Here is a 20690-nt window from a genome sequence, read left to right as displayed (position 1 = left end):
TGTCTGATTTCCATAGAAATGGCAAGATATTCTTAAGGAAGTTAAATTTTTACAACAGTTGAAGCATCCGAACACCATCGAGTACAAAGGTTGTTATTTAAAAGAGCATACTGCTTGGGTAAGTCAGAGTCTCTATCCTCTTTTTTTCTGTTAATTTCTTCTTAATTATTTATTTGAACTATAAAATTTTGAGTCCTGTTTCTGTCCCCTTTGACTTTTGGAATTGCTGATTTAACACTTATTAGTGCTCACCAGCTTGTCATATGGTATGTATTCCATAAGATTAAGTATGCTAGTCTAACCTACTGGAAACACCATTCTGAAAACATTTAGCAAAGAGATGGGAAAAAGTTAATGTCATCTTGTAAAACCAAAAGGTAAATTTTTTTAGTCTCCTAGAATTTTTAAAGATTTTTTTTCAAGATTTATTGATTTATTATCTATAGTGTTCTGTCTGCATGTATCCCTGCAGGCCAGAACTGGGCAGCAGATCTCATTACAGATGGTTGTGAGCCACTGTGTGGGTGCTGGGAATTGAACTCAGGACCTCTGGAAGAGCAGCCAGTGCTCTTAACCTCTGAGCCATCTCTCCAGCCCCAAGATTTTTGTCACATTTATTTTGTGTGTGCCTGTTTGCCATGTGCACATGTGGAGGTCAGAGGTCAACTTGTGGAACCAGTCTCTTTCTCCCTCAAAAGTGTTTCAGGGATTGGATCCAAGTCATGAACAGCAAGTGTGTACCCACTCAGCCATCTAGCCGGTCTTCATCCTAGGATATTTTTTAAGATTTATGTTTATTTTGTATGTATGAATGATTTGCCTGCATACATGTGAGTGCACCACGTGTGTGCTGTGCCCACAGAGGTCAGAAGAGGACTTCATCTCCCCTGCAACTGGAGTGATGGATGGTTGTGAGCCACCATGTGGTTGCTGGGAATTGAACCCGGGTCCTCCGCAAGACCAGCCAGTGCTCTCAGCTGCTGAGCCCTCTCTCCAGCCCTCATTCTAGAATTTTTATCTTTGCCACTTCAACCCTCCTCCCCATTCCATTGACCAAAACTCGGGCACTTTGCTAGACACTGTCACTATACAATGTTTACAGAATGACACCACCACTGTGCCACTGGCGTGGGTCCCCTTTCCTTCCATGTGGTTTGTTTTTGTTGTTTTATGTGATGGTCACTGTTTGAAGCTGGCATGTCACCAGTTAGAATGTGAAAATGTTGAACTTCGCAGTTAATCACATTGGGTGTTTTAGCTTAAAGTCCATCTGTGTTGGGTTGCTTGTGATGAGCCAAGGCCTTTCTGGACCCTCTTGTTGCCTACAGGAAATGGACATTCTGTTCCCAAACATTATGTATAAGCATTTCTGCTCAAGGAGTTCATTTGGTGTGTGCATGTACATTTGTGTGTGTCTGCGCATGTGTGCACATACATTTTTCTGTGTGTCTGTGTATGTGTGTGTATATATGTGTACACACATGCATTTCTCTGTGTGAGCATGTAGATGCCACAAGATGAAAGTCACATGTCTTCTTCCTCAATTGCTCTCCACGTGATTTGTTGGTTTTTTTTTTTAAGATTTATTTATTTATTATGTATACAGAAGAGGGAGCCAGATCTTATTACAGATGGTTGTGAGCCACCATGTGGGTGCTGGGAATTGAACTCAGGACCTCTGGAAGAGCAGTCAGTGCTCTTAACCTCTGAGCCATCTCTCCAGCCCCACATGATTTGTTGAGAAAGTATCTCTCACTGAACCTGAGATTTTCCCAATTGATGGGAACCCCTGTGTCCACCTCTCCAGCACTGAGATTACAGGCGTACACCTCTGTACCACACTTTTACATGGAGGCCGAGCTCTGACCCTCATGCTTGCAAGGCAAGCTTTATCCTCTGGACCATCTATCCAGCCCCTACACAGTCCTTCAGCGGTCCAGAACCACGGCTTCCTCTCGGAGCAGCTGTCAATCAAAGGAGCATCCTATCAGGACATCAGCTGCTCTGGGCAAGCTCAGCTGCCTTGGAGGAGTCTAGAGAGATGTCACTCAGGAAGGACAAATGCTGCACATTCCAAGTAACCAGAAGTCTTGGCAAAGCCTCAGGAGCATTTCCTCCAACCTGTTAACTCATGGAGTGCTAACCAACCTGGCTACCTGGCTTCCATCGACAACTAGTTTGACTACTGGTTAGAAGGTGCTCATAGGCACCGAGCAGCAAGAGGCGGGAAGTCAAACGCACCAAGAGTGACCCAGCCATGTGGAAGAAGTAGAGAGAGCACAAGACAGCAGCGGGTCTGTCAAGGGCTCGGTGAAGGACTGGGGAAAGCACTCTGAGAGCAATGCTCAGGGCCTTTTAACGCTCACAGCCCAGCTCCCTCCTGTCCAGTTTTAAGATGTGTGAGGACCCAGCGACTCAGCATATGATTCTTTGACGTCCAGTGGTGCACAACCAATACACAAAGCGGAAAGTGCAATCAGAGTTTGGTTTTTTGGGTTTTGGGGGTTTTTGTTTTTGGTTTTTTTTGTTTGTTTGTTAGTTTGTTTGGGGTTTTTTTTGTTGTTGTTGTTTTTCGAGACAGGGTTTCTCTGTGTAGCTTTGCGCCTTTCCTGGAACTCGCTTTGTAGACCAGGCTGGTCTCGAACTCACAGAGATCTGCCTGCCTCTGCCTCCTGAGTGCTGGGATTACAGGCGTGCACCACCACTGCCTGGCTCAGAGTTTGGGTTTTAATCCTTTCCTAGGCTGGCATGTGAACTACAGTCCTCCCTGATAGGGCTGGGCTGTGTCTCATGACCACAGGGACCTACAACCAGTTCTCCACAGAGAACTACTCTTGTGCTTTCATCCATTATTGACTAAGATAAGGATTACCTGAACACAGGTACTGTGGTACTGTGACCATGGGTCTGTTGGGTGGGTGGTGTATACAGAGTGGATACTCTGTACAGGGGCTGGTTCTCATGCAGAACCGGAAAGAAAGATGTACAACTTAAAGCTTGTGAATTGTTATTTTTCTGGAATCTTGTGTGTGTGTGTGTGTGTGTGTGTGTGTGTGTGTGTGTGTGTGTGTGTTTTGGAGCTGAGGATCGAACCCAGGACCTTGCACTTGCTAGGCAAGAACTCTACCACTGAGCTAAAACCCCAACCCCTGGAATCCTTTATTTACTGTGTTTGGACCACACTTGACTATGGACAAGTCAACCAGGATAGGAAAAATCACAGATTTGGGGTCTCTGTGCCATGTGGCTAAGCTACACTGTGTCACAGATGTGGGGTCTCTGTGCTGTGTGGCTGCTCTGTGATGCTCAGTTATTTCCTGGAGTTAAATTCATCCTCTTTGTTCTTTTCCGTTGGTAGTTTCTTTTTCCTTGGCGATGATGCTGGGAACTGAACCCAGGGTCTTGGGCATGCAGGACAAGCACCCTGCCACTGAGCTATATCCCATGTCCTGTACTTGAATGTCTAAGATATTCCCTACTTATACCGGGCTCATGGGGCAGAGGAGCAGCTGTACTCACATCTCACATTTTCAGTTTAAGGAAGTTTAGTGTGCATATTTAGCTGCTTACCAAAAAAAAAAAAAAAAAAAAAAAAAAAAAAGCAAGTCATAGTGTAGCAAGTTTTCCTCCCAAGTTAATTTACAAAGAAGTAGGGTACATATAAAACTGACATTCATGAAAATCTTTACTTCTGTAGGCTCTTTCATATCTCAGTAAGAAATAAAATATGGTTGTTAAATGTTTAAAGCATGTTTGTTGTATGTGTGTGCGTGTGCACACATGCATGTTGCACATGTGGAGGCCAGAGGACAACTTACAGGAGTCGGTTCTCTCCTTCCACTGTGTGGGTTCTGGGGATCAAACTTCGGGTTCCTGGTTTGGCAGCAAGCCCCTTTCCCACAGAACCATCTTGCCAGCTACAAAGTAACACTTATGAATGTGTATCTCTGTTGTTTTTCTGCTAGTCCTCATTTGGGTTTTCTGTTTGGGATTGTTTTTAGTTGGTTTGGTTTGGTTTTGTTTTGTTTTGTGTGGCACAGACTAGCTCATGACAGTCCTCCTGCCTCAGCCTCCTATGTGCAGAATTATAGGTGTGAGCTACCATACCCTGCTTGAATTTGTCTTCATATGCCAAGAAGAACTTTATAATAGTGTCTCAACTTGTAAAAATCTACATTATTTGAGTACTGTGAGGTATATAGTGTATTAATGATTCATATTAATGTTTTTTTGTTTGTTTGGGGTTTTTTTTGCCATCTAGTGACTTTTATTTTTTTCTCCTTTTTTTATTTATTATATTTGTGTTATAATTTTACACATCAGCCATGGGTTCCCCTGTCCTCCCCACTCCCGCCCCTGCCCTCACCTTCCCGCCAGTCCCTCCCCTCCATTCCCATCTCCTCCAGGGCCAAGACTCCCCTGGGAATTCAATTCAGCCTGGTGGATTCAGTACAGGCAGGCCCAGTCCCTTCCTTCCAGGCTGAACAAAATGTCCCTGTGTCAGCCCAAGGTTCCAAACAGCCAGCTCATGCACTAAGGATAGGTCCGGGTCCCACTGCCTGGGTGCCTCCTAAACAGATAAAGCTATTCAATTGTCTCACTTATCCGGAGGGCCTGCTCCAATTGGGGGCTCCACAGCTTTTGGTTCATAATTCATGTGCTTCCATTCGTTTGGCTATTTGTCCCTGTGCTTTTCCAATCTTGGTCTCAACAATTCACGCTCTTACAGTCCCTCCTCTTTCTCGACAATTGGACTCCTGGAGCTCCACTGGGGCCTGGCCAAGGATCTCGGCATCCACTTCCATCAGTTATTGGATGAGAGTTCCAGCTCGACTGTTAGGGTGTTTGGCCATCTGATCACCAGACTAGGTCGGATCAGGCTTTCTCTCGACCATTGCCAGTAGTCCACAGAGGATGGAAACGAACACATTAATGTTTATAAAGAAAGAAACCACTCTGGTGACACTGGTTATGTCTGGATGGTCACAGGAATTGGTATTCATGCTTCCTTTTAGAATAACAAAATAATCACTGGTAGGAATGTGTACTCACATGGGTGGCAGAGAATTCACGGCTGTGGCCTTGGCCATAATCAGAAGTCTGGGACACAGGGTCTGTGGTGGCAGCAGAGGAAGTGTCTCTTCATTTTTGCTCTGAGGAAGCCTCTCAGACTGCCTACCTGAGCATGTTCAGTAGCATGATCACATAAACACTTCCTGTGAGGGGGTGTACATGAAGGTCGGGGGACTACTTCAGATGCCATTCCTCAGGTGCTTACCACTTTGTTTTTTGAGACAGGATCTCTCACTGGCCTCTTCCGGTAGTCTAGGCTGGCTGGATTACAAATGAGTGTTGCTATGCCTGAATATTTTCATGTGGGTTCAGGGTTAAATATTAAATTAATATCTTTAAGATACAAGTTAAAAAATCTCCAGTTGGCTCCAATTCAAAGTAATGGCACTAGACTGGTTCAAGGTAATAATAGCACATGGCAGACCATGTCTTTATACTGAGCCCTACAAAGACACATTCCTTGTGTCAAGCTCCAGACAGTGTAGACAAGGAGGCCTGCTTACTGGGGGTTTCTGTTTACTTTGGGACCTGAGGATTGAACCCCAAATAAGTGAGGTGCAAAGTCCTGAGCCCAACACAGATTTTTCTGGTTTGTGTATTCCTTGACACTAAGTAACACATTTTATCTTATAATAAATAATAATATCTAGCCACTCAAAACCAATTATGAAACAAGACTATGAGAAGAAGGTATTAGGAAAGAATTGGCAATCTCAGCTTGACCATCTACAGTGGCTATTTCATATCAACCCTCATATGGTCTGAGGCCAAGTCCAAGTGAAAGGCGACAGGAACTGAAATGTGGAAAATTAAAAATCAACTCATTATCAAGGACCAGATAAGACAGGTTTAGGTCAGGCCACATGTCTTTTCTGCTGATGTTCCTAGTGCTTTGGTTGGTTGGTTGTGTGTGTGGTTGATTGGCTATTCATTTGGGTGTTTGGGTACTTGGTTAGTTATGTGGTTAGTTGCTTGTTGGTTGGTTTTGTGGTTGATTGTTTAGTTGGCTGGTTGGTTGGTTGGTTAAGTTGAGGAACTTCTTATTAACTTTGATTATTCTGATCTTTTCATCTGTTCCAGTTGGTGATGGAGTACTGCTTAGGTTCAGCCTCAGACTTGTTAGAAGGTAAGGATGACATCACTGTGCTTCTCCTGTTTTTCCTCCAGCATGTTCTCTGTGGGGCTGAAGAGGCAGCTCAGCGACAAAAACACTCTGCTCTTGGGGAGGACCCAAGTTTGGCTCCCAGGTGGCTCACAACTGCCTGTAACTCCAGCTCTGGGGACCTGATGTGCTCTTCTGGCCTCCACAGGCACCCGCGCTCATGTGTACACACACACACACACACACACACACACACACACACACACACAAATAAAATCTTTTTTTAAGGATGTTATCTACTTCTAGAAAAATAGACAAAGTACAGTTTGGGCCTCTGGTTGAAAGTTAAGGGTCATATGGGTAAGCTGTGCAGACATAATCTCTGCCATGTAGTTTACATGTCTGGGTGATGTCAACAGCCCTCCTACTGTTGAGGCCATGTCCATCCAGGGCAGACTATGATACCCATAGCCAAAAACCATCAAAACCATGTGTAAATTGCTATCTACCTTTTGCCAATGTCACGATGGACTGTGTGTGTGTGTGTATGTGTGTGTGTGTGTGTGTGTGTGTGTGTGTGTGTGTGTACTCACACGTGTTGTCAACTCATGTTGGTATATACCCATATGAGGAGTCAGAACAGACACAATCCCTCCTTACCAGTGCTACTATGCCCTGCAGCTATGTTTAAAATTCCATTTAAAAATGTCTGAAGTCGGGGTTGGAAATTTAGCTCAGTGGTAGGGCACTTGCCTAGCAAGCATAAGGCCCTGGGTTCGGTCCTCAGCTCTGAAAGAATAGATAGATAGATAGATAGATAGATAGATAGATAGATAGATAGATCAATCTATCTGAAAGAATAGATAGATAGATAAATAGATAAATAGATAGATAGATAGATAAATAAATAAATAAATAAATAAATAAATAAATGTCTGAAGCCACCCATGATCTCTCAGCAGAAGTTGCTTCATGGCCTCTTTACCTGTAGGTGGAGGGGGTGATTATGAAGGCTTTTCAGCCAAGAAGAGGGCAGTAGGGCAGTGTAACCTGGGCCCAGCTGGGTTAGAATCCATACGGCTCTGACTCGCCACTGACCAGTAAATTAATGCCACAGACCTGTGGGTTTTGTTTCGTTGGTTTCGTTTTTTATGTGCTTGGTTTTCCTCTCTCCTGCTGTGTTACGGAAGGTACAGCTTCCATGTGTTTAGATGACAACGCTCTCCAGTTGTGCTTTGGTGACGTGTGTGTCACTGTGCGGTGTGGAAGGCCGGTCACCCGTCCTGACCATCTCTCCTTCCTCCCCAGTTCATAAGAAACCACTTCAGGAAGTGGAGATTGCTGCTATCACCCATGGTGCCTTGCAGGGGCTGGCTTACCTCCACTTTCACTCCCTGATCCACAGGTAAGTCCAGACCCCAGCTTCCTTTCCATTCCCTTTCCCAACTCCGGAGCCCAGGGACCATGGGAATCAGTGTGTGTTCCAGCTCCACGCCTAAGGGATGACAGGGAGCAAGCAGATACCCCCAGCCCTCGCCACAGCTCCATGAAGACAGCTTCCCTCTGATGTTTGGGGGGTGGGGGGCGTTTATTTGTTGTTTGTGGGTGGTGATTGTTATTTTTAGTTTAGTTTTTTTTTTCTTTTCTGAAACAGGGTCTTACAATGTAGCCCAGGCTGGCCCCCAACTCACAATGCAGCCCAGGTAGATCTTGAACTCCATTTGTCCTGCCTCAGCCTCCAGAGGGCTGACATTGGTAGTGTGCATCCCCATGCCTGGCTTCATGTGTAGGTAGCTGGCCTCTTGATGGTGCAGGCAAATCTGAAGAAGGGTCCATCCTCTTTTCCCCTCTGGGCCAGGATCAGAAGGCCATTGACTTCCATGCACAGAATAGCAGCCAGGCTGAGCCCCTGCCTTTTCTTCTCCCATTCCAGAGGCTTCCCGTTCCTGAAGTCTGTGTCAGGAAGGTTCTCAGCACACTCTGCAGCTCACAACTGCCTGTAACTCCAGTTCCAGGAGTTCTGACGCCCTCTTCTGACTTTTGTGAGCATTGCATGCACGTAGTACATGACATGAATGTAGGCAAAATGTTCATACACAAAATACAAATAATTTTTTTTAGAAAGGCTAGATTAGACTGGGGTGTGTGCGGATCAGTACCAGAGCATTTGCATAGCACACACAAGGCCACCGTGTCCATCCCCAGCACCACAAAAAAATAAATGAAATAGACAAAGCATGAGCCAATTGCATATGGGAAATAAGAACTAAACCCATTTACCGTTTAATCAATGGCTTTAGCAAATTTTTGAGGTCTGTTTTGTTGGCGTCAAGGTAGAGTTGCTGGATGGTGACTTGCTTGCAAGTCTGCTGTGTTTATTCGGAAGCCACAGCTCAGTCACATGTGCAGCCCCTCTTACTTAATCCGCATGGTACTTATGAAAGAAATTGAGAAGACAAACAAAATTTAATGTTCTTTACACTTCAAAATGAAAGGCAAGCATGGCGACACATGCCTTTAACCCCAGCACTCGGGAGGCAGAGGCAGGAGGATCCCTGTGAGTTCAAGGCCAGCCTGGTCTACACTGTGAGCTCCAGGACAAAAAGAAAACCTGTCTCAAAAAAAAAAAATTGTTTTTAAGGAGCCCATACATAGCCAGGTATGTGGCATATGCGTATAATCTCAGCACCTGTGAAACAGAGGCAGAGAATTAGAAGTCCAAGGCCAACCTCGGCCACATAAAGAGTTCGAGACCAGCCTGAGCTATGTGGGGTCCAGTCTTCAAACACCATGAATACCGTTCATCTCAACTTTGTATCGCTTTGAGGGCCGTTTCATCTCTGAGCCCTTCTGTTGTAAGAGAACGAACAGTACCCTGGTTTGCAGTCCCTCCCCCTGCCCAGCGTCCTCTGGGAGTGGGGAACCTGTCATTTCGGAAGCGTTTAGGCCTATCACCTTCTCTCCACTTTTTCAGCCGTATCTCCCCACGGCCCGTTATCACCTTGCTGTTCGTGGGTCCCAGTCCTCATTATACATCATTCGTACCTTAAGAAAAATAAGGGGACATCCACATCATCCTCTCATCCTGAAACTTCAAATGGTCCCCTAACGTTTCGCCGCATCCAATATCAAACATCTTTACGTAGCGAACCAGCCACAACCCGCCATTGCAGTACTGAGATGCAAGTTCCTAACCCCTAATCCTTGTCTGTTTTGATCTTTCAGAGTCTTCTCTTTACTGTACAGTGTTATTTCTTAAATAACACCTTTTCTTTAGCCTGTACCCTCCCATGCCTTAGAGAGGCAGTTACAGTGAAAGGCAGAGAGAAAGGGTCACGGGCAAGACAGAACAGGTATGTGTCCAGCTGAGGAGCCCCACCCAGGGCGGCCACGCAGGCAGCTCTGGCAGGGGGAAAGCAGGCAGTTCTGAACGAAAGGCGCCAACGTTCCCCGCACGTGGAATGTTGGCGGTGGCGGGATAGAACACTGAAGAACACGCTTTGTAAGGGTCGCCAACTCGGAGCTCTCCTTCCCTGGCACGGCTACCTCTTTCCCCGCTCCACCCCTCCCTCTGATGGCAGCTCCTCCTGGAAGTCCTTCCAGTGACCACCCTGGGAATGCGGGCTCCCTTACAGCACGCAGTGACAGCTGAGAAAAGTATGCTTGTGTGTTTAAGAAACGTCTTATCTTGCTAATTGCATGCTCTGGCCTCCTGCACAGTAAGAATTGAGACCTTAACTCTCGCATCCTCCCCTCTCTCTCCTGTAGGGACATCAAAGCTGGAAACATCCTCCTCACAGAACCCGGGCAGGTGAAGCTGGCTGACTTTGGATCCGCCTCCATGGCTTCTCCTGCCAACTCCTTCGTGGGCACGCCTTACTGGTGCGTAGACGCAGAAGACACGATGCAGGCTTAAAATGCACAAGTGTGAGCAGGGGGAATGCCTGGCATCGGCCTTGCTGTTTCTACAGTGGTAGGGATCGAACCCAGGACCTGGAGCATGCTGGGCAAGTGTTCAACCACTGAGCTACACCACAGCTCCTTTATTTGGAAACACAGCCTCACTAATTTGTTCAGATCATCTTCGTATTCATTCCCTGTCCCAGGCTGCCCTTGAATATGCAATCCTCCTGCCTCAAGCTACCGTGGAGCTGAGCACACAAGCCTACACCATCAGGCATAGCTTTGTTTTGCCTCAACGGTGTATTACCAGCCAGAAATAGTGGTGCACACCTTTAACCCCAGCACTCAGGAGGCAAAGGCAGATGGGTCTCTGTGAGTTCAACCAACCAGTCTGGTCTACACAGTGAGTTCCAGGACAGCCAGGGTTCAGTGTTACATAGAAAGAGACTCTATTTAAAAGAGAGACAGACAGACAACTGTGTTCCCAATGTTCCCCAATCGTATTTCATTTGAGAAGGTTAGAAACCTCACTAGCCAAACAGAATTACCTGAAATTGCTCAAATGATGCAGCTGGCGTTGGGTCTCCTTTGTGTGTTATCAATTTGCTGGGCTAGCTCTGTCTAAGATTTCACTTGAGATCTCTTTTGAACTGTTCCCTAGAGGCAGCGTGTTCAGGACAAGGGATCTTCTTTACAGCCCTCTGGCTGGTTACCAAGCCAGGATGGAAGAAATCCAAGCTCCCAACTCTATCGAGTTCTCTGATACTTCATCTGCTTTGACGTCATTCTGACTAGGAGTTGTCCCCCACATTCTGTCCCAGATCCCCTTTCCAAACGTTCACAGATACACCGTCATGTTATTGTAGCTTTGAAAAAGACACATTCTGGAAAAACCTGCTAAGAACAGCTGCTGTTTGACTTGTGCCCTCATCATAAGATAGTATTTACAAAGCCATTGCCAACATGGAATAGACTGTAGTACCAACCAAAGCTAACTGAAGGCACAGGGCCCCTCCCTTCTAGGGGTCACACATGCTGCCCACCTTTACCTATTTGGTTCTGTAAATCACAATATCTTTGGAAGCACAGATCACAGTCCTTTATGCTGTCCCTCTGGATGCTTTTTATGTCTTTTAGAGTATTTCATACTGTGCTCACAACACACTAAGCATTTACATATCTATCTGCCTGAGCCTGGTGGTGGTGGCACACACTTAATCCCAGCACTCGGGAGGCAGAGCCAGGTGGATCTCTGTGAGTTTGACACCAGCCTGGTCTACAGAGCTAGTTCCAGGAAAGGCACAAAGCTACACAGAGAAACCCTGTCTCGAAAAAACAAAACAAAACAAACACACAAACAAACAAAAAACCCAAATACATATCTGCCTGAGGTCCCTGTGACAGGTCTCTCAATTTTTTAGATGAAGAAACAGATAGACCAGGAATGAGCAACAGACTCGAGCAAACGGAGAGCAAAGGGTACAGCCGGGATGTGTTGAAAATCATGTAGTAGTTCCTAGAAATCGCCAATGATGTTTGTGTTTTGAACAATATTCTTCCCAGTGGTTTGTGTAAGGAAAAATCTCTGTTGGGGGAGGGGTGGAGTGGAGAGAATCTTCACTTTTTTAAATTAATTATTTAGCTGCTATCCAGAAGAATAGGTTGTGTCACATTCTCTCACATCTAAGTCATGTTTTGTACTTGGTTCAAATTCATCCCCATGTCCTCCATTCTGCTACCCCACTGGCTCCCCACACCCCATAGTCCCCATTCTGCTTTCCTCCCCTCCTCCCCTCCTCCCCTCTTCCCCTCCTAGGTTTATCTTTCTAAGTCTGGCTTACTTCACATAACATGACGATCCCCTGTTCCATCCTGCATCTTAGTTACTTTTTATTGCTGTGATAAAATGCCATGACAGAGTCGACTTATTTAAAAAAAAAAAAAGTGTTTAATTTGGGGCTTTAATTTCAGAGGGTTAGAGTCTGTGACTGTCAGGGCAGGGAGCGTGGCAGAAGGCAGGCAAGCATGGTAGCGGGAACAGCTGAGAGCTCACATCTTAACCACGAGGCAGAAAGAGAGAGAGACAAGACACTAGGAATGGCAGGAGCCATTTGGAACCTCAAAGCCCACCCCCACTGACACACCTCCTCCAACAAGGCGGCACCTTCTAATCCTTCCCAAACAGTTCCACCAGTGGGACCACGAAATCAAGTGCATGAGCCTGTGGGGGCCGCTCTCACTCAGACCACTGCATCACAGGCACCTCCATCACCTACCTGGACCGCGTCTTCCTTACCTGTGCCTCTGTTGGTTGTCAAGGCTGGTTTCATCATTCCATGGCTTCTAAAAACAAAAACACCACCACAAATGCTGAGAACTTTAAGTGGGGGCTGGAGAAGTGGTTGGGCATTTGAAAGCACTTGCTGTTCTTACAGAGGACCAAGGTTTGGTTGCCAGAAAACAAAAGAAAAAAAAAAAAAATTTTTTTTTTTTTTGGTTTTTCAAGACAGGGTTTCTCTGTGTAGCTTTGCGCCTTTTCTGGAACTCACTTGGTCGCCCAGGCTGGCCTCGAACTCATAGAGATCCGCCTGGCTCTGCCTCCCGAGTGCTGGGATTAAAGGCGTGCACCACGACCACTGGGGGGGGGGGGGGGGACACGACTTAAATAACCTTGGAAATACTTTTGAATACCCTGAAATCTACTGTACCAAGTAGTTTTATAATGGAAATTTTGTTTCTACTGACAACTTGAGTTCTGCACATTGTGTTTGGCAGGATGGCCCCAGAGGTGATCTTAGCCATGGACGAAGGACAGTACGATGGGAAAGTTGACATCTGGTCGCTCGGCATCACCTGTATAGAACTGGGTGAGTGAAGAGTAGTTTTCATTGGATCTTTACAAACTGGTCCTCATTCTGCTCATCGGTTAACTTGTCTAGAACTCACTCAGTGATTGGCAGCTATGCAAAGGCCAGGCAATGTGAATTTGTTGTAGATATTTTCCATGCTCCTGTATGCCACAGAAGACGGTCCCTTCTCTGCTATGCCTCCATGAAAAACAAGCCAGTAATTGCTAATATTTGAGAAACACCCCTTGCGCGCGCGCACACGCACACACACACACACACACACACAAACACACAAATCTTTAAAGTTGTCCCCCAAATATTTATAACCTAAAAGTAATCTAAAAAAATTTGGTTTTCCTGATTGCCTATTTGAACTTTGGCTTGTCTTTAAATGATGTCTGTTCCACAGTATACCTGCCAATAAACTTAACAAACTGATCTGATGCTGGAGGGAAGGACCCAGGGTAGCCTTTGAGTGTTTCCATAGTGTAAGCTGCCATTACTGTTCGATAGATAACGGCCTGAGGACAGGAGGGGCCATTAGCCTTCCTAAGCCAGGGAAGGTTTAATTAATTAAACCTGGCCCAGGTTTAATCTACCTTATCTAGAAATTTAAAACTTCATTTAAAAAAATTATCTAGTTTTTAAGATTTATATCTCTTTTAGTTTAAATTCTTCTTCCCTGGTCTTGGCATTGACCCTGTCAGAATTCCTGAGAAGTTTGTGCTGTAGAGGAGACCTGGGATACTCATGCTGTTCCCAGCACTTTATCCACATCTTCCAGCTGGAAGGCTTAGATGCATGACCTGTCTGTCACTTTTCATCCAAGAGAGATTAGTGAAAAGAAAATGATTCAAGGGGGAAGATTAGGGTATTTACTTAATTTTTTTCAATGAGGTCACATATCCACATAGTTTATAAATAAAAAAAAATTAAGTCATGGGGTTGGAGAGATGGTTCAGGGAGGGGTTGAGGCCACTTGCTACCTTACAGAGGATCTGAATTCTGTTCCCAACACCCACCTTGGGCAGCTCACAACCATCCGTACCTCCAGCTCCAGGGAATCCCATGTCCTCTTCTGGCCTCAGCAGGCACCTGCACTCACTTGGCATTTATTTGCACACCTAGACACACACTCACACACATCAAGCATGGTGGTGTGCACATGTCCCAGCAGTTGGGAGGCTCCTGGGGTCGGGGCTGACCACTACTCTGTCACCCATTTCAGTATTGAGCCTAGCTCTCCCCTAGGAAACTGGAGGGTACTCTTAGCTGCCAGGCTCTGGTGGGCGTGATGAATGGTGTCCATGCGATGCCTGAGGCAGTGAGTGCCAGATATGGGATAGGAACTAAGCAACTCATGGTAGTTAGTGTTCCCTTTCAGCTAGGGTTGCCAGCCACATTTGTTCATAGGAAAACCTTGACTTACAAAAAGCACTTATCTAAGAGTGGGGTGCCTTTGGGTCACCTCTCTTTTCTCAAATAGAGTAGAGCCCCCTGGTTCCAAGTTAGCACATCCAGACAGAGCTGTTAGCAATGACCCACTAAACTTACCTCCCTAAACCTTGATCTTGGTAGGCACTGATGGTGCTTCTGCAAAGATGTGACCATTGTCTGTCAGTTAAATAGGAACACACACACACACACACACACACACACACACACACACACACACACAAAATGACTCATGGGTCCTTGACATAGGTACCAGCAGTCCTTGCTTTGCACTGTGTACGCCTAGGCCACCTGCCCCTCCAGTGCAGTGTTGAACTCCCTGGAAAGGGCCAGATGACGGATGCTTAGACTCTGCAAGCCCTGCTGTGTATGTCTGCACTGCTTGTACCTTCCCCACTGGAACAGGAAACACCCGTGGAAAACACCTCATTACACAGAAGTGGGCTGCTGGCTGGCCCTGGCCTTTGCTCTGTGGTGTTCTGTCTCAGTGACAAGCCCTGTCACTGTGGCTGTGAGGCTGGTTTTGCTTGCTTGCTTGCTTGCTTGCTTGCTTGCTTGCTTGCTTGCTTAGAGACAGTTTTGCTGTGCAGCCCAGGCTGTTCTAGAACTTGAGATCTTGCTTTAGCCTACCCAGTGCTGAGATTACAGCCATCAGCACCAGGCTCAGCTAGCTCAAGGAGAGTTCTTCTAGTAAAGAATTCAAACAAAGACCAGACCTTTCAAATCCAGCGTTTGGAGGATGGCCCCAGGCTCTGGTTTCTCTACCGTAGTGATTTTCCCCACCATCTAAGGGCTGGCTGCTATGGCTTGTTCCCAGACACTCCGCTTGCTCTTCCTGGGCCCCCATTAGGCTTCAAGTCTGAGTTGCTGCTGTCTTTACACTAATGCCGAGTTTTGGTTTCAATTTTCTCTTCTGAGACAGGGTCTCGTATAGCCCAGGCTGGCCTTGAAATCACGATGGAACAGAGGATGTCCTTGAACTTCTGATCCTCCTGTATTCGCTCCAAGTACTAGGGTTACAAACATGCTCCCCTACACCTGGTTTGTGCAGTGTGGGGATTGAACCCCCTGCATGCTATGCAAGCACTCTATAGACTGGTCTACACGCCCCAGCTCCAACATCCTCTTTCTAAACAGAATTCTGCTTTCCCCATCTGGCCCCCTTTTCACTGCTTCTCCTACGCAAGTCACTGTTCCTCTGCACAGCTTGAATCGGTTTGCATTCTGCTGGGTCCGAGAGTTACCTTATCCCTCTTATGGTGAGCCCATCATAGGGTATTTGGTGTGAGCCCCAAGACCTTGGTCTCTTGTCACCATTTCTAGGCCCATTTGTTACACACAGATTCTTTTTAAACAGTTTTAATAATTTTATATAGATAATGAATGTTTACCTCTCTGCCTGTGGGGGTGGAGGAAGTGCATGTGGGTGCTTTAGCATTTGAGTGGAGGTTAGAAAGCAGCTCGCCAGAGTCACTTCTCTTCTCCCACCACCATCTGGACCCAGGGGTCAAACTCAGGTCCTCAGGCTCAGCAGCCATCACCTTGGACGCTGAGCCATCTCAGCAGCCCAAACAAAGATTCTCTGTGGGTACAGTTCTTTGCATTAAGTTGCCCTTTCTTAATTTACTTAGCAGGTTTTGTGGGGACTACCTCCCAAGGTGAGTCTTCAGCACCAGACAGTAAAGAACATCATGAACATCGTGAGCATGGTCACTGCCCCTGTGAAATCTAGACACTTAGTAAGGGACACAAGATAATGAGAGTTGTCACGTATGGCCAGAAAAAGCAGCAAAGATGTAGTCTACAGCAGCAAACGTCACAGAAGGCTTCTGAGGAAGTGATCATTCCCATGACATCAGCCCTTAGTAAACAGGCTTTCAATGACCGCAAAAACAAAGTTACATCTCTCACTGCTATGACCAACTACCTGGCAAGAAACATTGTAAGAGAGGGAGGGTTGTTTAACACTTACAGTTTGAGGGGATACAGTCCATGCCTGCCAGGAAGGCGTGGCTAAGAACACTTAAGTCAGCTGGTTACATTATTTCCACTGTCAGGAAGCAGGTCGGAGCTATAAAAATCCCAACACCTTCTCTACTGACTCACTTCCTCCAGTGAGGGTCCATGTCCAGGAGGCTCCACAGCCTTCTAGAACAGGACCACCAAAACTGAGGGACCCAGTGTTCAAGTATGCCACTTAGCTTAACAAAGCAGACCTGGCCTCAAGGTTTTCCCAGCATCCCTCAGTCCCTACCCACTCTGGCTGGCATATCCCACCCTCTACCCTGAACTCTCCAGCCCAGGGGCTAGGCTGCCCTTCCCCAAGGGTCTCTTCCCTATATAATCCAGGCATTTTGCTTACCTGCCCTTTTTGTACCTTTGGATCTCTTGGCTGCTGTACCTGGTTCCCCTCTCTCCTCTCTTCCCTCCCCCTCCCCACATATGACCCAGGTCATCATGGTTATGTCCACTCGGGACTCTCCCAGATGTCCCTGTCATTGCCTATGTGTTCTCGTTCTCGTGTTCTCTCTCTCTCTCTCTCTCTCTCTCTCTCTCTCTCTCTCTCTCTCTCTGTTTTTTTGAGACAGGGTTTCTCTGTAGCTTTGGAGGCTGTCCTGGACCTCCGCCCGCCTCTGCCTCCCAAGCACTGGGATTAAAGGTGTGCGCCACCACCACTTGGTTCATGCTCTCTCTTTTATCTACAATAAACTTTCCCTCTACCGCACCTAGGAGCAGCCATGTCCTTTCTTTTCCTTTTGATGTCTTTTTTTCAATCCATCCATGAGCCTATGTGGGCATTTTATATTCAAGCCACAACAGGATTTTGTTAGGAATTAGCCAGAGCTGAGACAGGGGCACACATGCTCTCAGCTACACAAGAAACAAACCAGCCTGAGCAACATAACAAGACCTCAACTCTAAAAAACAATAATTAATTAATTAATTAATTAATTGATTAAATCATTGTTTAAAAGAATTAGCCTGATAAGGTTAACATCTGGACTGAAAACATCCATGTGAAATGGCTGTTCCTGATTGCTTCACTGACCCAGAGATGGCTCGAGAGAGGGGACCGAGCCCCATGTTCTTCTTCTCAGAACAGGACAAGCTCATGGAGGTCTGTGGTCTGCAGAAGCTGCTCAGTGGTCTGAACTTAGTGCCAGAAGGAATGGGAAGGCACTTGTGTCCCTGCGGTTTTAGAACTTGACATCACCAGAAGACCGTGCTCTAGAAACCCCTTGAGTCCACTTCCTGAAAAACAGCCCGAAACCACTTCTGTCTCTTCCCCATGCTGGAAACCTCTGTCCACACTGCTCCCACTCAGACCAGTTCACACACCATCAGCCAGTTTCGACCAGCTTCTACCAGTTTCTGCTTGATGCATGTAAACAGTCTGCTGCAGCATGGTGGCACACACGTGTGATCTCCCCTACTGGGGAGGCTAACCAGCTGGGGCTATGCTGGAGAGCCTGGAGGAGAAGGGTGGGGGACAAGGGGAGGCAGGAAAGGGAGAGAAGAAACCCTTGCAGAATTCTAGCAGACCATCCCAGAGGCATCTGCAGACACCAATCAGCAAAGACCCACCCAGGTCTGCCATCAAAGTGCCGTATGACACCATGAAGGAATACATGTTTTCTAAATACTAAGCAGTCCCTCCACATCATCGCCCTCTTTTCTTTTTTTAAATGTTTTATTTATTTGTCTATCTATTTATTTTGGAGACAAGGTCTCACTGTGTATCCCCGGCTATACTGGAACTCGCTATTTAAACAGGCTGGCCTCTGGGCTGAGAAAGACCCTGGCTATAGATAGATAGATAGATAGATAGATAGATAGATAGATAGATAGATAGATAGATAGATAAATGTATGTGTGTATGTATGTATGTATGTATGTTCCACTCCACAATAATATTTTTTCTTCTAAAAAGAGATTTTTGTTTTGTTTGTTTGTTTTGTTGTTTTGTTTTTGGAGACAGGGTTTCTCTGTATAGCTTTGTGCCTGTCCTGAATCTCGCCCTGTAGCCCAGGCTGGCCTTGAACTCACAGAGATCCACCCACCTCTGCCTCCCTAGTGCTGGGATTAAAAGCATGCGCCACTGCCACCAGGCTGAGATTTAATTATTTTGGTTGGTTTTTTTTTTTTGTTTTTTGTTTGTTTGTTTGTTTGTTTTGGTTTTTCGAGATTTAATTATTTTACATGTATAAATATTTTTGTCTGTATTGTATTTACTACGCCATGTGCATGCATGCCCAGAAGAGGGCACCAGCTCCCCTGGGGCTAGAGTTAATGGATGGTTGTGAGCCACCTTTTAGGTGCTGAAACTTGGGTCCTCCGTAAGAGCAGCCAATGCTCTTAACCACTGAGCCATCCCTCCAGCCCCTCCATTCCATAATAATATATTTTTGTTCTACTTTTCTTTGCTTTCTGATTTTGCTTAATGAATATGTATTTTTTTAATTAAACACACACACATATTCACACCTTGTCATTGGAAAACAGGCCAACACCAATCTATGCAGAACCTATGAGAAAATAAGGACATTTTCTCCCATTATTCCGAAACGGGTTCTGCTGGGAGCCTTCCAGTGGACAGTGAGTGACCAGCGGCCAGCAATGACTCCTTTGAGCTGCCCCAAGGAGCGCAACAGGAAAATGGTGTCTCGTTGATTGATTGATAGTCCTGATTTTGCTCCCTACCCTACTTCTTTCGAGAATGCCTTACTGTGCCTGCTTCCTCTTCCAGCGGAGCGGAAGCCCCCCCTCTTCAACATGAACGCCATGAGCGCCCTCTACCACATTGCCCAGAATGACTCCCCCACGCTACAGTCCAGGGAATGGTAAGACATCACCAAGAAACTCACTGTGGGTATCTGACATTCTCATTAAACTACATTCTATAGATCTGTCCTAAAACACCATTGCGTTCTTCCATCACAGCAATAGGAAGAATGGATACCCCACAAACAGTGTCCCTTTGTACATAAACACACACACACACACACACACACACACACACGCCCCACCTCCCTCCTGCTCATCACATCTCATCTGTAGTTCTTAGCAGCTGTGAGATGCCCTAGCTGGTGTCATTGTCTGTCTCCGTGTCTATCCGAACGGGCTGGGACAGAACACATCACTCTCTGTTCGGAAGATGTGTTGTTGTTAGTCAAAAACCGTGGTATGTTTGTAACTACTGAGGCCACAAGAGTTACAGAGAATGAGCCCTCTAACAAGAGTGGACCCAAAGAAGTCTCCAAGAGAGGACTTAGTTTTATTCAGAAAATGTGTTTCCAGGTTCCCTGTCCCCATGTGCTTTCGTTTTTATTCCTTAGAGGTTATGGGTGGCAGAGGGGTTAGCAGAGGGGTAATGAAGAGTGCAGACTGGACGTTAGGAATGGTGTTACCTTTGAAGGGGGAACATATATTAAACTATTACACATAAATATAGTGTTTTTATTTTCTGATCTATTTTGTGATTTGACCTAGCCTTGCTTATGTGTATGACTACATTGACTAGCTTGGGACTATGTCCACCTCATTATCCAAAAGAATTAATTTTCAATGCCATAACTTGAAAATGGTCCAGATCTCCTGATATTTCAAAATGTCTTATGAAAAGGAATCTCCTGACTGGGAGATGGCCCAGTCAGCAAAGTCTTGCTGTGCACACAAGAGCATATCAGTTCTGTCTCCAGAACCAATGCAAAAGCTGGACCCCGAAATCCCAGTATGGGGAGATGGAGAGGGAGGAATCTCTGGGGCTCACTGGCCCGCCAGTCTAACCAAATCAGTGAGCTCCAGGTTCAGGGAGAGAGCCTGCCTCAAAAATCTAAGGTGGATAGTGACTGTGAGAGACACTTGATGTCAACCTGTCGCCTCCACACACACACACTCACACACTCACACACACACACTCACACACACACACTCACACACACACACACTCACACACACACACACACACACTCACACACACACACACTCACACACACACACACTCACACACACACACGCACACGCACACGCACACGCACACACAGTCTCCCAAGTTCCAAGTGTTCTCTCCCATGCACTTTGCCTCCTGTATGCTGTGTCCCACAGCCCCTCACTGCGCTTCTTGATGTGTTCGCTCACACAGGACCGACTCCTTCAGGAGATTCGTTGATTACTGCTTGCACAAGATACCTCAGGAAAGACCAGCCGCGGTGGAACTGTTACGGGTAATTTTTCCAGTTTCCATCTGGGGAGGGGCCATGAAGTCTGGCCACGGGGCAAACAGTTACTCCACGGCTGAGCACTGTGAT

At 46.2% G+C, this 20690-nt stretch overlaps 1 protein-coding gene across 2 annotated transcripts in view; it reads left to right on the top strand.

The window, feature by feature from the left end:
- Window positions 1-20690, top strand: part of Taok3 (TAO kinase 3) — a 167239-nt gene that overhangs the window by 88869 nt on the left and 57680 nt on the right. The window contains exons 6-12 of one of the 2 annotated variants that reach the window (XM_036171725.1): window positions 17-118; window positions 6154-6199; window positions 7484-7580; window positions 9944-10057; window positions 12854-12945; window positions 19130-19223; window positions 20525-20606. In XM_036171725.1, coding sequence (XP_036027618.1) covers window positions 17-118; window positions 6154-6199; window positions 7484-7580; window positions 9944-10057; window positions 12854-12945; window positions 19130-19223; window positions 20525-20606 — 627 coding nt within the window. Of the gene's footprint in view, window positions 1-16; window positions 119-6153; window positions 6200-7483; window positions 7581-8772; window positions 9833-9943; window positions 10058-12853; window positions 12946-19129; window positions 19224-20524; window positions 20607-20690 lie in introns of those variants that run through there. The other variant, XM_036171726.1, reaches the window with a different exon arrangement.

This window comes from Onychomys torridus, chromosome 22, assembly GCF_903995425.1.
Source record: "Onychomys torridus chromosome 22, mOncTor1.1, whole genome shotgun sequence".
In the NCBI taxonomy this organism is placed as follows: domain Eukaryota; kingdom Metazoa; phylum Chordata; class Mammalia; order Rodentia; family Cricetidae; genus Onychomys; species Onychomys torridus.
This window is presented reverse-complemented; position numbering and strand designations above follow the sequence as displayed.